At 48.6% G+C, this 17385-nt stretch overlaps 1 protein-coding gene across 1 annotated transcript in view; it reads right to left on the bottom strand.

Annotated features, from left to right (window-relative positions):
- SLC6A4 (solute carrier family 6 (neurotransmitter transporter), member 4) overlaps positions 1-9114 on the bottom strand; it is a 24087-nt gene extending 14973 nt beyond the window's left edge. Inside the window, exons 1-9 of the mRNA XM_010861678.1 lie at positions 8664-9114; positions 6102-6236; positions 5293-5512; positions 4235-4373; positions 3612-3746; positions 3171-3274; positions 1979-2106; positions 840-952; positions 8-64 (exon numbers count right to left, since the gene is read on the bottom strand). Of these exons, the coding sequence (XP_010859980.1) occupies positions 8-64; positions 840-952; positions 1979-2106; positions 3171-3274; positions 3612-3746; positions 4235-4373; positions 5293-5512; positions 6102-6236; positions 8664-9006 (1374 nt within the window). The 5' untranslated portion in view covers positions 9007-9114. The remainder of the gene's footprint in view (positions 1-7; positions 65-839; positions 953-1978; positions 2107-3170; positions 3275-3611; positions 3747-4234; positions 4374-5292; positions 5513-6101; positions 6237-8663) is intronic.
- Positions 9115-17385: the final 8271 nt, after the last annotated feature.

Here is a 17385-nt window from a genome sequence, read left to right as displayed (position 1 = left end):
GCTTGGCCCAGACATGTGGAAACTCATCTAGCACAGCTGTGATCACCCCCTCCAAGCCTGCAAACTGAATGGGGCACACAAACAGTCATCATGGAGACTTGGAGACAAATCTGCTACTTCCAGGACAGTGAAGAGAGGGAGAGGTTAAGATTGCCACGTGGCCTGTCAAGCTGATCGTGACCAGTTCCCCCTCCTCGCTGGCCCTATCTCCATATTACCCCATCATTTAGATCGCTAAGGACACCAAGGAAAGAAAGTATAGCACATGGATAGGACTTCTTCCCATGAGGTCTCTCGGGGAGACTTTGGTTTTTCCAGAAACACCAACTCCAAGCTGAGACTCATTCCATATTAATGATATGAATGCTGGGCCACGGAGCACTGAGACATAAGAGGGACCTTGCCCTGGCCTTGAGGTGCTGCCAGTCTGGTCAAGGGACAGAGCACAATCACAGCAGTTCACATGTGCTGAGCTCTTGACCTTGCCTGGCACTTTACCCTCATTATTCCATGAATCAGGGGTCCCCAACCCCAGGCCATGCACTGGTACCAGCGTGTAGCCTGGGCCCCACAGCAGGAGGTGAGTAGTTGTCTTCCATTAAACCGGTCCCTTAGTGCCAAAAACGTTGGGATCTGCTGCCATTAATGACTGATGTACTACAGGGTAGTAAGCGCCCAAGTGAACAGGGGCTGGCGAAGCACCAGAGGGCAGCAGACAGCATGGCCTGGGGTGGCCAGCACAGGAGGGAGTGGGTACAGCTGCCTCTTCCTCTTCCTCCCCTTTCTCCTTTTCCTCCTCCCACCTCCCCAGGGCTGGATTTCCCTCCCCATTCACTTGCCGTGCTGTCCAAGCCCAGGGTGATTAACATCAGGAAGAAGACGATGGCAAAGAATGTGGATGCTGGCATGTTGGCTATGGCTTCTGCGTATGTGATGAACAGGAGGCTGGGGCCTGAGACGGGGAGAGAGGAGGAGGTGGTCACCAAGACCTGCCCTACAGACATGTCTCGGGGGAAATGACCACACCAACAATTATGCCGCCTGTCATAAGACCTTACATGTGGAGCAGGCCTGGACATGTACCAAATGCCTCCTCGCACCCCACACCACCCTACCTGGCTATCCTGACATCCTGGGAGGCAGGAAGGGAATAGCATCCGCCTTGGAGAGAGTGTGTCCTCAACCAACGTGGAGAAAGGAAACAAACCTGAGACCCCAAGACTAGCAAATCTGTGTACACGAAGAAGAGTTTCTACTATATAATAAATTTGTGCTTTCCTCACCCCCCAACCAAGATCTCCAAAATTTTCACAGCACTTAGCTCTCTCTTTAGCTCCAGAACAGTAGAAAATGTTAAATTGATTTTAGAATAAAAGAGGTCTTAGAACAAAGCCTTCCAGCTATTTTGACTTTCTTGATGGTATGAGGAACATGTCCTCAACCTCCCATGGTCCAAATCAGGCACATTAGTTTGGGGCATGAGGCTGACGGGATCAGAGCACCACGTCAGGCCAAAGACAGACGTACGTTGGCAAGAAGCCCTGGGACTCCATCCACAAGATCCCATCACCTCTCTCAGCGTCTGTCAGTCTTTTTCCATGATAACTCACAGTAGAGTACAGTGACTGCATCATCTACGTTTCTTTTTCTGCAAAAGGAAATTCTAAGGACTGGTAATCATTTGCTTACTAGACTTGGACCCATCACAGGACCCAGACCCACTAGTTTTAAGAGCCATCATCCAAGTCATATTCTCAAGCCCACAGTGTATCAAGGCCTTAGTGCTGGGCCCCAAGGGAGCTGTCCCACCCCCACTATGGCCTGAACACATGGAAAGGGTTTAGATCTCTAAAACCTTTGAAAAACTTAAGAGGAACTATTAGAAATAATGCAAAAGTTAAGATATTTGTAAAGATCCAAAGAGCAGCAAAGCAGTTCAGTGGGAGCAAGTAACCCAAACAGAACCCAAGGTCCCTACCTGCATCTTTGGCCACCTCAGACACATCTTCTTTCCTCATCTCAGCCATATACCCCAGCACTGTGAAGATGACAAATCCTGAAACGAAGCTCGTCATGCAATTCACCGCACTGGTCACCAGGGCGTCTCTGGAGCAGAAAACCCAAGGGACTGAGACATTTCTAAGTCAGGAGTCTGAGGAGAATGTCTCCAGACTGACAAGGATGAACGGGTTGAGCTCACAGAGACTTCAAGACTGTCTCCTCCCAGGGTGCAGCCTCTTAGGTTGCATCGCCTCAAAGCACAAGCTGCTGTTATCACCATGCACGGCATGGGGAGAGCAGCAGGTCAGGAGTGGCTTCAAGAGAGATCCTATAAAGCAGCAGAGCACAGACTGCTGGATTTCAAACAAGCCTTGTTCTGAAACAGGGCCTGAGCTAGAGTGGGGGCCTCGGCCTCATGCTTGAGAAGATCTCAGATTTAGACTTTTGACATTATTTGTAAATGAGATTGTAAGAGTGCCACAAAGACATCCTGACACTTTTAAGAGAGAACCTTATCATAATACAACTTTAGGCTGATGTCCCAATGCAAGGGCACATTGCTTAGGAGGCATGTAAACTCCTTTAAAAAAAATTCTGTAATTTTCCTATGAATAGCACAGTCAGATTACTGAACATCATCATCTGTGACAGACTGTTAAGACAAAATTAACTCTAAAGATGATGAGTGATATTTAAATCATAATTGGAACAATATTACCTGTTTTGTTACATTTCTGAAATGAGATTTTCATATAAATCATAGCATTCTGTGTTGGTCAGAACAGCACAATTGTTTGTGTGTGTGTGTGTGTATAACATATCACATCACAATTTTTCTTGCTAAATATTAACAGGTCAAATCTAAACATTTAATGTATGTTGCAATTTTTGTAAACCTGCTTCAGAATTTAATTTTCTTGAAAAAGAGAGAATCTCACAAAAGTTTGGGGCCTGTCTCATCTCCTGAGTGGCCTGGGTGAGGTTGTGTTCTGGGTGGCTGCTCTGGCCATGAGTGAATTGGTCAGGCACCTGTGGTACTCCTGAGGGTCAGAGTGTCAACATGGCCTGAGCCTGGCCACGTGTGAGGCCACCAATTTGATTGCCTTCCTCCAGGCTACTTATGTTCATTCTGCTTCCATGCTTTGCTTGGGGCAGCCCCAGATACTCACTGGTAACAGTTGTTGTGGAATTTGTTGTAGCTCGCAAAAGCCAGTAGGACCCCAAAGCCAGGGCCGAGAGAGAAGAAGATCTGGGCGGCTGCATCCACCCACACCTGTAATAGAGCAGAGGTGAAGTTCGGGGCCGAGACCCAGGCCTTCGCTGGGCCAGCGCCCTTGTGCCTCGACGTGGCTATGTGCTGAGACAGAAAACAGGCTCTCAGAGTTCCCTGTAAGGATGGCCACATACCAAGTGCAGACAAATATGATTGCCTGCCATTGAGGCATAAACCAATGCAGTGGCCTCAAGTGTGCTTTGCATGCTTTGTTCCAGTTTAAAGCATCACTGCAGACTTAACCACTGAACCCACATTTTAGTTGTTCCTGTAGTCCTAGGACTAGCTTCAGTTAGTATAGACAGACAAATGCACACTGCTTTCCTCATTATCTTACCCCCGTCTCTAGGAGTTTCTGCCAGTTGGGTTTCAAATAGAAGAGAACTCCCCTCCAGGCTCCAGGGAGGGTGGCCCCCCTCACCAGCAGGATCAAAAGAATGATGTAAGGGAAGGTGGCTGTCACCCAAACCACCTGTAAGGAAGGAAACACAGGTTATCACCACATGAATGCTGGTGTCTTATTCTTAAAAACCTCCAAGAAAGGAGATCTACCTTGTTTCTTCTGTAATTGTAGAAGGCAGGGTGGTGTGGCCTTTAGACTCAGACAGGGATCTGATCCCGTTTGCGGGTACCGCCTCTAAACCCACTTCCCATCTGTAAAGCAGGGACAACACCCAGCAGGAGACAGTAACGCGACCAGTGCATTGCAGCTACTATGAGTCATGACACTACCAGTGGAGTAAAGGAATAAAAAAAATCATATAATAGTTCTTGGGATTGACCCATTTCTAGAAGTTTCTAAAAGATTTGGTTGAAGAGAAATTGAGAATCACCGAATGGGTTCGGTGTAAAGGGAACCACGTCCCCCTGTCTGTGGCTGTCCAGACTACTGAGTTCTGAGTTTGAGATCCTCCAGGGCCCCTGGGCAGACTCTGGATCTGCAGCCAGAGTCCTCCTCACCTTGCCAGATGTTTTGACGCCTTTCCAGATGCTAAAGTAGATAACAGTGAAGATGAACATGATGCACAGGACAAGCTGCCAACTGAGGCCCCCCAGGTCCTGGAGCCCCTTCGACCGGTGGATCTGCAGGACGTGCCGCCTGAATGAGAGAAAGGAGGGCCTGTGATGGGGTCTGAGCCGTGACCTGAGTACACACACTGTGTGTGACACCTCTAGGTGGTGGCCAAGAGAAAAGACGGAAACCGCACCACAAGGACCAAGTGGCCACCAAGCTTTGGGGAGAGCTGGGAGGGGCTCTGGCCATCCTGAAGAAGAGAACAGGGCACTCAAGCCAACCGACCCTGGGAAGAGCACTCGGCCCAAAGGCAGACGTCAGGTCTCCCTCCTGGGCAGGGACCCAGCCGGTGACTAACACGGCTGGCTTATCAGTGCATGAGGATTTGTACGTGTGGCAGGGGACCCCTCCCCCACCCTTTGGGCTGCCGTTGCCTGAAATTCCAGCACTAAAGCAAACTCCCTACTCCAGGCATCTTCTTCCAAAGGGTAGATCCATGTGAACATATGAAACCAGAAACTCTTGAGTAGCTTCAAACTACTGAGGTCATGGGAGGTTTTGCTTCCATGACAGCTGGCTGAGAGGAAGGCCCAGGGAGGGCAGTTTTGATGCGGGGGAATAATTTTGGAAGGTGAAGGTAGGGACCAGCCTGGGCACAACAGAAAAGGGGTACAACACAGAGGCCGAGACTGTGGAATACTCAAGGTAGTCTCTCCCAACCCCCTCACCCACATTTACTCCCCTTCCCTGCCAGCTTCTCTCCGAAATCCATCAGTAGGGAGGGGAGGGAGGCTCAAGAGGGAGGTGGTATATGTATAATTATGGCTGGTTTGCGTTCTTGTACAGCAGAAACTGACAACACTGCGGAGCAGTTTTCCTCCAATTAAAAAACCCATCAGCCAAGAGGTGAAGGGTCCCTGGCCCCCACTGGCCTCCCAAGAAGCCAAGGCCCAGGGGTGTGGCCTACCCCTAACAGGCCACCCCCTCACTTACATGCACTTACGTGTAAAATTCTTCTGCAGGGGACGTTGAGTGGAGCGTCCAGGTGATGTTATCCTCGGAGAAGTAGTTGGTGCAGTTGCCAGTGTTCCAGGAGTTCTCGCAGCTGGTCCAGGGCAGCTGCTCCGTGAAGGAGGAGATGAGGTAGTAGAGGGCCCAGGCTATGATGGTGTTGTAGTAGGAGGCGATGTAGAAGGCGATGAGGCAGATGGCGCAACCTATCCCTGCGCGAGAGGGCAAGGGGGGCCAGGTTCAAGGGCAGCTGGAGCGAGGCACGGCAGCCTGGGCGTGGCAAAGGCGGTGCTGCCGTTCATTTCATCCCCCAAACACTGGGACACGGTGGCAAAGTGGCCTTGTGGTAAATTCCTAACTTGTATTTACAAGATCACACGTTATAGAAAATGTGTATGTGTGCTATTAATGTTTCTTTTTCTATTTACTTTTTAAATTGAAATTACTTTTTAAACTTTTTATAATACAGCCGATAAACAATGTGACAGCTTAAGGTGGACAGCAAAGGGACTTAGCGAGCAAAGGGACTTAACCACACATACATATGCGTCCCTTCTCCCCCAAAGTCACCTACCATCCAGGCTGCCCTATTTAGTTTACTTTTAATTGCCAATTATTCTATTTTGCTTTAGCAGTCTCATACAAATTAAGCAGTCAAAACCTTAATTACTCAGGTTATCTCCTAGGGATACCTGAGGTCTAACTGATTCCAGGAGGTCCCCAGCTCCCACCCAGTGATGGAAATCGTCACTTCCTTGATGGACCCACTCACCCACCCAACCACCCAAGCCTTTCTCTTACCTTTGAAAATTGGGCAGATTTTTGTCCATATCGAAATGCATCCATTTCGGTGGTACTGCCCCAGTGCGAGCTCCATGTAGAAGAGCGGGATCCCCCCAAAAATGGCCATGATAGTGTAGGGAAGGAGGAACGCCCCTGAGGCAGAGGAAAGACAGTTTCACTCCCTGCCCACAGGTGTCCAGGACAGCCCAGATGACCTGGATATGCAGAGACATCTGATGCTCCAGAGCTGTGAAGCCACCCTGTCCTGAGAGGCCCGCACACTGCTCCTCTGTCTCAGGGCACTGCCGGAAGTCATGGACAGAGCTCCACAGAGAAGTGAGGTTTGGGTGGTGGCAGAGAGTACGTGGGAAGGAAGCTGGGTCTAGGAGTCAACACAACAGGCACTGGGACCAGCTCCACGGCTAACTGTCGGAAGGACCCTTCTCTGGGCCCCTATTTCCTCTACCAGAAGAGGAGGGTTGAGAACTGAGGTTCCCAAACCCAGCCCACACATCAGACTCACAGGTAAGCTTAAAAGCGCACACCCACCCTGACCTCCTGCAGCAAAAGCTTCAGATATGGGTGTAACAGATCTTTAAGCTCCCCAAGTGATTCTGATGCAGCCAGTACATGGACCAGTGCTTGGGACCCTGGAACAGATTTCCTGTGACAAACTGTACAATAGCTGTCATAGCCTATGGTCACTGAATTACTCTCTTTGTTCATCTGTATCCTGGCTCCAGACACTTGATTATTAATATTTGGTTATATTTCCATCATTCCACAGAGCCAGAATGCTCCCTCCTGAGCCAGATTTGTGGGTGTGGCTGGAACAGGCAGGTAGTTCACGACAGAATGGAAAGGAGCAGAACTGCGCCTCACTGGAGATGCTGGTGTCTGCGGTGCTCGTGGCTGACACGAGACCTGGAAACACCACACTGCTCACCTGCAGCCTGAGTTTCAGCCCAAAGGGTGGGCTGCCTGTGATTTTCCCTGAGAACTTTCCCTCCAATGAAGTACTCTGAACCTAGAAACCTGAAATCTGTGCAACTCAGAAAGGTATCACCTAACTTACAGTCACGCTGGGTAAACCTGGCCTGAGAACAAGAACCGCATTGTGTTCTCATGGTGGCGTCTGTCCAGAGGGTTTGCTTGACTGGTTTCACATAGGGAATGAGTGTAGGGGAAACATCAAGGGTGACCCAGCCCCTTATATAATCCTCAGGCTAAAGGTGAGTCCTCCCAAGCTGGAGATAAGATGATTCCAACTTCCACTCTTCCCAGGCTGGGAGGACTGGGCCTCCCAAAGCGCCCCCTGGCCCTCACACTGGAATGGCCATTGCAGGTAATGGACCCAGGTCCTTAAAAGATGCAGCAAATCCAGGCAACTCTGTCTGGTCATGGAGGAAATGAGGGGACCCAAAAGAACTACCCCTCAAACCTCATTTTAACTGCCCTCCTAAATCTGTTAGCAGAGCCCATGTCAAATACTGACTGATCTGATTCCCATTTCTGGTCCTTTTCCTGTTCCTACAGCAAGCCCACTGTCAAAACAGAGGCCCCACCCCTACTCATTCCTCTACCCTGCTGTGCTCTGGGGCTCCCATGTCCATGCCTACAGGCAGCTACTAGTTTTGATAATCTATAAATAAACTGCTCTGGAAGCATTAGGGATAGAAGGAGGAACAAGAAGTCATCTTTCCTGAAAAATCTAACACTCTTGGAGGAGATATAAGGCATGTCCATATATGGGTTGGGTTTGGCATTAACATGGCTGGGTTCAGCTACAGATCTCACCCAGACTGTGACTTTAGACTCTGGACCTGAGCTGTTGCCCTGAGCTCACACAGGTCCAAAGGTCCAGGAGGGTCGGGGACCCTGGAGCCATTTCCCAACTTCTTTCACAGATCCAACAGCTCTTGACCCTTGTGAGCAAAACCAGTCAGCAGGAACGAAAGAACTCAGCATAGTACTGGTGCTCATTCCCTCGCGTCTCCTTGGTCGAGAGCAGGGCTTGTGTAAGGCAGGGACGAGAGGAGGAGCTCCTCCACAGACGGAGTGCTAACGACGCTGAAAGTCTGGTGAGGTGAGCTTCAGGGGAGCTTTCATTCAACTTCATGACCCAGGGAGCCACAGACATGCCTAAATTTACAGTTTTGGTTTAGTGGAGATTTGTTTTCTCTTAGACTAGCTTGGGGGCTTCCCAGGTGGCACTAGTGATAAAGAATCCACCAATGCCAGTGCAGGAGACACCAAGAGATGTGGGTTCGATCCCTGAGTTGGGAAGATCCCCTGGAGGAGGGCATGGCAACCCACTCCAGCATTCTTGCCTGGAGAATCCCACACACAGAGGAGCCTGGTTGGCTCCAGTCCATGGGGTCGCAAAGAGTTGGACACAACTGAAGCGACTTAGCACACACATAGGCCCACGCAGACTAGCTTGAAAGTCTAAGCAACCACGTTCCCAGACTCATATCAGTTAAACAAGGTAGGAAAGACATGATCTATCTTCTGGCCTCCCAAGAGGACCTACAGACCACCCCTGGGTCAGAGCCTCTGCCCACAGCCCATGATACTGACCCCCTCCATTCTGGTAACAAATGTAGGGAAAGCGCCAGACGTTGCCCAAGTCCACAGCATAGCCAATGACAGAGAGGAGGAAATCCACCTTCTTGCCCCAGGTCTCCCGCTCTGCTGGATGAACCTCAGCCACTAGGGCGGTGGTGGCAGCCGGGATGGAGTGCTGAGTGTCGTCTCCTGCGCCAGGGTTCGGAACCGCTGAGTACCCGTTGGAGATCTGGCCGGACTCTGCCTTATCCCCAGGGGCGGGGACACCCTTCTGTAGAACCCCATTTTCCTGACAATCTTCTCCATCCTTATACGCTGATAGCTCCTTCTGGGAATTTAAGGGGGTGGTCTCCATCCTGCTGGCTAGGAGGTGATGCTGACACCCATGGGCCAAGGACCGACCTGAATTCTTGGTGCTCAGATCTGTGGATCTCCTCAGAACTTTGTATCAGTGGGACTGAGAGTGCTGTTGGAAAGGCAAAAGAACAGAATAGGGTGTTTTACTTGTCTTTGGTAACTCATCATACATCTTGAACTACATCAGGTAATGGGATCACAAAGCCATCTGTTAAACGAGAGATATCCTATTTGCTACATAAGAGTCAATAAAATCAACATTTTTCAACCCATGCTAGGTATCAAATCACAACCGAGTAGTTTTAAAAGAAAAAAAAAAAACAGGCAATCGAAAATAGATAGCAAATAACCCAGGTTTTTCATAGGCTCCATTAAGAACAAAGTATTGACTTCAGCTGAGGGACTGGAACCCCACCCTGGAGTTTACCGGGGACTCAGAAGAACAAAGGTCCCACAAAGCTTCACAGAACACTTACTTTGTCTTGGATGCTATGCTGGGAAAAAAGTAACAAAGAAGCAGTTTCTGGCAGCAAATAGGATAGTCCTCTCCATCATTTAAATTGAACACTCGAAAGTATATTTCATACCAACTACAGGCGTGATTTGGAGCGTAGGAGAGAGGTGAAAAGGCCACCTTTGTTAGGTGCCCCTAGCTCCTTCAGTGCAGACTTTTTCACTCTTGCAGGAGCCCAGCTCGCGGACACCCCTGGGCAGGTCTGAGCTGCCTCTAGCTGTGTGCAGTCCACCTGTACCTCCCCTTTCTGCACTCCCATCTGCCTCTGCAAGTCTGGCTGAGCCTTAAATGGCACTGGTGCTCACCATTTATTCTTCTTGCCATGCCCAGCAACTCTTGGGGCTAAGCCACTTGTTATTTTGTGACAGTGGGCAGGCAGGGTCACCTCTCATTCACGCCAGAAGAGCCAGAGAGAGGAGCGCAGAGGTTACGGATGCCAAAGTGGCTGGTGTCCGTCCCTATGTGCCTTGGGGCTGCCACGCCTTTATGTCACTGCCGTGGGCCAGGGTGCAGGGAAGTCAGCTCAGCTCCCTGAGATTTCTACATGGGGTAGAAATCCGAGCCCTTTTGGACTTCAAGCCTATACCAGTTATAAAGTAGTAAGGAGCCAGGACCTTCCAGCTGACTTTGACCTTCTGGACTTGAACGTTTCAAACTGTGAAACAGTTTGCAGTTGACACGTTTCGGCTTAATTCAAATCACATTATACCTTTCTAGGAAAAGGTGTCTAGGGATGACTGCTACTGCTGTTTGTAACTGCAAAGGTCTGACACGAATCTTCTAAATTCAACAGTCAGAGGTTGACTAGGAACTGGGACTTTGTAAAAATGGCAGTGAATGTCTCTTACCCTGGTGGGGCTTTCACTGACTATAACTACCTACATGTGGACATGTAGAGACAAACACGTAGTAAGTGAAAAATTAGAACACAGAGTAGTTGCTTCACACTGATGACTATGTACATAAATATTGGTAAGGATTAGAAATGAAAACAGGGGATGCAAGTAACTAGAGTTCCTTGCTGACTGTGTAGTTTCTTTCTGTAAAGTAGAAAACAAAAAATTTAAAGGCATTGATTGATTGATCCAAAAATATTAGAGCAACGAGAGAGAAACCAGCTCTATATAGCGAGGGTGTGTATGTATAGGAAGTGTGAGGTAGGTGTCCTGGGCTCTACTCGATCTAACTGGCTCCCACCCCCAACTCTATCCTCAGCTCAAGGAGGCAAACGTGACCTATAGAAGGAAATGAATTTCTGACAAAGAGTGATCTAGATAAAAATCCATTCTGCTTACCTTGATGCCTCTGTCCAGCCTTCCCCATCACCCCACCCATCCCACCTTCCCCAGGACCTCAACTAGACTTGATGGACTTCTAAAATAAGAACACATCCTCTCATCCACCATGAGGAAGCATTCACCAGGCTAAGGGATTTTTAATTTTTTTTTTTTTTGGAGAGAGATGATGAGGTATCAATATATTTAAATACACAGTTAAACCTGAACTTGGCAGTCTCTGGTTGTGTTGTTTGGAGAAGGCTTTTGTACTTGCCTCTGGCCTCTAAATGACATGTTTTCTACATTAAACTGAAGAACCTACAGACCAGATGGCAGAGATAAAGAGCTTTACCAGGTGCGGATGGTCAGATGGCAGCCAGCTGACAGATCTTGCCAGTGACCCAGGTCTTCCTTTCTCCATCTTCAAAATTTTGCCCCAAATTTTCTGTAGGGATGTTTCCCAACCTTTAATGCTGCAACTTTCCTCTCATTTAAAATTGAAGCTCAAAGATCATCACCCAACCTTCCTCCAGCACGTCTACCACGCTCTCTAGGAGGAAAACCACCCGTCTGGGAAGGACACGTTAGCGGGGGAATAACCGTTTAGCCAGCCAGTGGTTCTGTCACCCCTCTGCTGCAGGAGTCCTGTGTTGTTCTAGACTTTATTTGCTTCCTCCCTTGGGGCACTCTGCAAGAAGCTGGAGAATGTGCGTGGGCTGGTGAACTCTGTGGGGAGAGAGTGGCAATGTATGTTCTTCAGGGTCCTCTAGGGTTCAGCCCCTAAGGATCCCGATTTCTTGGCAACTGTTATGAGCAACTCCTAAAAGAGAAATACACCAGACTATTGTTGCTGTGCATTACAATGTCTTATTTTCCTGAAATATCCCTCAGCATTAAAAAAAATAAAAAAGTTTTATCAACAGCTGAAATGGCCCACATAAGAAAACCTATTCAGAGGGTCCTTTAGCCCAGTCATGACTTGAGGTTGCCTCTCCCCTGAGGGTGGTGTCTCTCTATCCAGCTCTGCTTTCCGGGGTTCTCCCACCCCAATCAAAGACCCTGAGGTGCAAGAAGATAAGCTCAGCCACACGAAGCCACCAAACAGGAAGGAGATGCTCGTCTCCTTTTCTTCAACTCACTCCTCTACCTTTCAGAAGGAACCCCCTCCCAGGGACTAGTCTGTCAGCCAGGAGCAGATAGGTGGCGGGACCTGGGCCCCTTTCTACATACAGGATGCTGCCTGTGGAACCAGACTCCTTTCCCACTTCCCTGGTTCTGCAGAGCACTGACCAGCTTCTCTCCCTGAGACCAGCAGATAGCAGTAGTTGAGAGTGAGCCAGCCCAGGAATATAGAAGGAAGAGATGTTAAGAAGGTTGGTTTCTAAGAACGCTCTCTTGAAAGCTTTCTTTTCTTTTCTTTTCTTTTTTTTAAAGGTATTTTTATCCTGCTGGGTAGAGAGACTGCAAAGGAGGTCACTGTTGCAGCTGTGACCTCCTCCTGGAGACATGAGATTCCCTGTGGCCAGAAACAGCCCCAGAAGCCTGCGTGTGCATCTGGGATACGTGCCGTTTTCCCAGGCTGAGCAGGTGATGGGCTGAGGGTGGGTCACCCAGCTCCACGGTGGGACCACGGCCTGACGCCCAGGACGTACCGCCGCCCCGCGACTCTGCACACGAGGGGCCACACAGGGGTGCCGGTGACAGGATGCCAAGACTGTCTGTTTACAGCCCTGCTTCCTCCCAGCCCAGGGGGTGGGCCTACTCACCCCACCTCCCCGCCCCTAGTACAAAGAACTGTTTCCATTTCAACTTCTCCCGATCACATCTCCATTCCTTTTTCCACAAGCTCGGTCTGTGTAGCCAGGGGAACCAGTAACTGAACAAGCAGATAATTATGGATGAGTCATGAAACCACCCAGCCCTCTGGAGATGCCCATGACTCTACTTGTCTGTTTGACCCCCCTCAGCACATTCTAAGCAGAAACACTACAGAAATTTTGTACTTTGACGTCACATGTCCAGATCAAAGTGAGTTCATCTCTTGGGACACTCACTTCATTTTCCAAAAAAAACAAATACATGAAAACACCTCCCTACCCCCCACCAAAACCAGAATTATGGGTTTACTGCTGAGATAAGATTAATTATAGGTTATAGAGCCAAGTGGCAATTTGTACTCTCTATTCAGAGGGAGTCTAAAGTTCCCACAACACCAAGGATGATAAAAGTTGCAGAGCCCTGTAACACGGTATAGGGTTATACTGTGCCTATAACAAACACTAAACATATATGTTTACTAAACACAGCAAACATATATGCCTGTATATGTTCAGTCAACACTGAGCCTGGCCCGCTGCCACGGATTGGGCCTAATTCAGTAGACACATACTGCCCGCCTACTATACCTAAGGCTCTTGCAGACAAGGCAGGCCTGGTCCTGCCTTCAAGGAGTCTATGGTAGCAGGCCAGAATCTGATCAGCATGCGGATCGAGGGAGAGGCTGCTGCTGCTTGCAAGTGCTGCCGCCGACCTGCTGTAAACCGAGGTTTCTGCTGACTGGATGCAGCGTGTTCAGATACCTTGCGTCTTTAGCTTCGAATTGTCCTTGGGTTTTAATGGTCCTCCTTTTGCTGCTATTGCACACACTGCCTCTGTCTTGGGACCCTGGATTTTTGCTGCTTCCAGTCCACGTCTCCACAGTGCAAAATGAAGGTTTGTTGTTGTGTCTGTTGAAGAGACTGCTGAGTTCTCTGAGGGGTGTGGTGTCTTAGGGCGTAAGCCACCGGGACTCCTGCTCGCCTTTCAAACAACATAGAAAGACTTCATGATCTGAACGGACCAAGTGGAGAAAATCTTCTTGTTTTTTGGATGTTAGGGATAGAAATGACTATCACAGTCATCTCCTTACCCAAAGAGTGCCTTGTAAGAGACAGTTTAATTTTTTGGAGAGGAACTAAACAGGCTACAATCCTCAGGGCCATCTCGGCCAGATACCATGAGAAAGGAAAAAGGGTCTCCATCCAGAACTTTCCTTGGGGAAGGATAGCTTCAAGCTTCCCTCCACACAGAGGGTAAAACTGAGAGGATTAGCCATTTGTGCTGGGGTTAAGATCACTCCAGAGGCTGGGCAAAAGTATAATTAATTGTTTAATAAAAAAGAAATGGATCTGGCATGGATAGGGAGAAATAGCCTTCCTGTAGTAAACATGAATAGGAAAGCTAGACTAACCACCTTCCTGGGGTGTCATTTAACAGTCTGTGTGTCCACAACTCAGGGCTCTCCTGTCGCATAGATCTGCACTGGAATCCCAGACCTATCATTGACTGGCTGTGTGACGTTGGGCAGGTTACTTAACCTCTCTGACCTTCCCTTTGCTCATGTGTGAAAACAGACCATTAAAGTTCCTGCTCCCTGAAGGCTGTTGTGGGACTTCAATAAAAGTATGACAAATGCTTAGCTCAGTGTCTAGTGCATGGAAAGCACCAATGCATGACAGTGAGTTGATGACCACTCTGCCATCACACGTACACAACCCATTCTGCTGTTCTACTTCTCACCCCAGGGAAGGAAGCTGGAGCCCACAAGGTTTAGTGATTCGTTGCCCGCAGCACAGGTGGGCCCCCTGAGCCAGAAGCTATGGACTCCATCCCCTTCCATGGGCCCTCACCTGTTCTTGCTTGTTCTTCTCAATCGGTGGCTTGGAATCACTAGGAAACTTGTAAACGGGAGATTCCTGGGCTACTTGCTCAGAGATTCTAATAAAGAGATCCATGTGGGTGCTGCATTGTTAGCAAGTACCCAGGTTATTAGGGGCAGGTGGGCCACTGAGCATGCCCAGTGCATCCCCAACCCCACCCCTTCGCTGCCTCTAATCATCCTAAGTTCTCCAGGCCTGGCTTAAGTTTCTATCCACCTCCTCCATGTAGCCTTCTCTCACCACCCCAGCCCAAGATGATCTCATCTGTCATTCCTCACTGATTATCAAGCATCATTTATTATCCTTTTGTGTCCAGTTTCTTTGCATCTCCAGGCCATGACTTATACATTTTGGCCTCAAATTCCTGCTGACCAGGTGTGTGCACGTTCCCAGCCCAGAGGGTCTCTGGGTTGATTTTGGGTTTCTTGGGCTCGGGCCATGCTGGCAGGTGTGAGGCTCAGGTGAGCCTCTACTCTTTCTTCCCGGGTCCTATCCTCAGGGGGTCTGCCCCTCCTCCCTCCTCACCCATCAGGAAGATCTGCTGAGCATCTCCGGGGTGGAGAAAGGACCATCACAACCACGACAACGGTAATCAACTCTGGAATGGAAAAGACTGGCGGCATGTCCAGGATAAAGAGGAGCCCAGGTTGTGCTGTTAGGCCTTGAACAAGTACCAGCAGGCATGCCCATCAAAGGTTTGTGTTCCAGACACTCCTTTGTGAGTTGCTGGTTTGGAACTTGCGGTGTATTTTCAACCCACAGAAGGAAATGTTGCAAATGGTGGTTAACCTCCTAAGCTAGTTTACAAAACCCTTGTTTAACCAAAAGATACTAAAACATCTAAAATGTAAGGAGATGGGAGGTGACAAACTCATTAGAAGTTGTTTACCATTCTTTCTGGTTCCTGAGGAAAACTAAATTTAAGGAGAGGAGAATAAGGAGGTAGACTCGTCTGTAGAATCTGTGGAAGTGCCTTTACAGGTTGAGGTCACAGATCCTTTATTACATTTAACTACACAACTTGCAACTTTTTGCAGAAAGCTTTCATTCCGGGGCTGCCATCTGTGTTGGTGTGGACAAGGCCAGGAAAGAGACTTGGGAAACTCGAACAGGTGACGTGTTCGATTAGGCAGAATGAGGAGTATCGCTTACACCTTCTAAATCCTCTTTTATTGTTACAAGGCGATTTATGCCATAAGTAGAAATCAAGCTTTCAAAAACACCTGGGAGCATTTCCAAACACAGGAGTTTCCTTTTCCTTAAGACAGGTGTATTACTAAACTATTTTTGTGTGAGACAGACAGGATTAGACCCACAAAGGAAGTCAAGGGGGAGAGAGAAAGAAAACCAGCCCCAGGGACAGGGTGTTATGAAACAAGGGCGGATTTACCTGTGGCAGCTGGTGGGAGAGAGGAGGGGAGGAGAAAGGGATTGGAAGTGGAATTAAATACAATGTGAGTGACGATGACGGGAAGGGGGAACTGGGGCCATTTCTCTGAGTGGGGGCGGGGGGGAGCCAAGTGAAGGGACAGATGGGGTCTGGCAGCAGGGTGGAGGGGGGCACGGGGGTGCCCTCAAGCCACAAGTTGTCCGTGATTTGGGTAATGTTGCTTGAAGGTGCCTGTGCTCCTACAAGTTCTGAAATGTGTTTTACAACATGTCACACACATGGTTCGGGGACACTCACGAAGAATCAGTTCATGATGACTCAGAATTGATCTGATTCTCAGATGCAGTGAAATCAGGGCAAGAGGTTGTTCCTCATCCCTAGGAGTTGATGGTCGCAAAAAGTAATGCTTTGAGCTAAAACAGACATCACTGAGATGGTGGAGGAAATTTGAATATGGACTGTACATTCTATAAGAATATTTTATCAATGTTAACTTTTTTAGATGTGATAACAACAGGGCTCTGGTTATGTAGGAGAATGTCCTTGGGCTTAGGAAACACAAGCTGAAGAATTCAGGGGTGGAAAAAAAAAATGCATTTAATATACCTAAGCGACCAACCATTATAGCTTAGCCTAGCCGACCTAAAATGCACTCAGAATACTTACATTAGTCTGCAGTTGGGCAAAATGATCTTACACAAGGCTTATTTTATAATTAAGTGCTGAATATCTTTAAAAAAAGGCATTCGGGGTGAAGTATTTGGATGTCTGCAAATTTTCACAGGTTCAACAACAAAATTATATATGTAGTATAATCATTTCATTAATTATATTTTACACAGTATCAAATTATGTGTTAAATATGTAAAAATTGGACATGTGTCTAATTAGAAAGTACATGCACAAAAGTGGCAAAATGTGGTGAATCTGGGTGAAGCTTCAGGGGACCATTTCTCCAACTTTTCAGTTGAAAATTTTCAGTATAAGACACTGAGGGGAGAAAAAGAATTCTGCCCCTGGGACGGGCTGAGAAACCTCCATTCAGTCAAAGCTCGCCACAGCCTGGAATAGCGAATCTCCTCTCGCCCCTCTCTCTCCCCCGCCTCTCTCTTTCCTTCCTGCCCCAGCTCCTCTCCTCTGAAACAAGGAGAAGAGCCAGCTAACTCAATTAGCCGTTAACACAACACACCCAGTGGAGGGAAAAGTTCAGGAGACTCAAGTTTAAGGCCTGGCCAGGTCCTCAGGGCTGTGGCGAATTTGAACAAGCCATGGAGGACTTGGAGCAGATTGTCAACAAGTCCCCTTCCAACTCTGCCCTTCCCTGATTTTAGGGAATCCCTTGGGGGCGGGGGTGGGGGTAGGAATGTTTATTTTCTTGCAGCAGCTTCCCTGCTGCTAAGTCGCTTCAGTCGTGTCCGACTCTGTGCAACCCCTTAGACGGCAGCCCACCAGGCTCCCCCGTCCCTGGGATTCTCCAGGCAAGAACACTGGAGTGGGT

This window comes from Bison bison, unplaced genomic scaffold (assembly GCF_000754665.1).
Source record: "Bison bison bison isolate TAMUID 2011002044 unplaced genomic scaffold, Bison_UMD1.0 scf7180017864472, whole genome shotgun sequence".
Taxonomy (NCBI): Eukaryota; Metazoa; Chordata; class Mammalia; order Artiodactyla; family Bovidae; genus Bison; species Bison bison.
The sequence above is the reverse complement of the archived record's forward strand: the minus strand, read 5'-3'. Positions and strand labels throughout refer to the sequence as shown.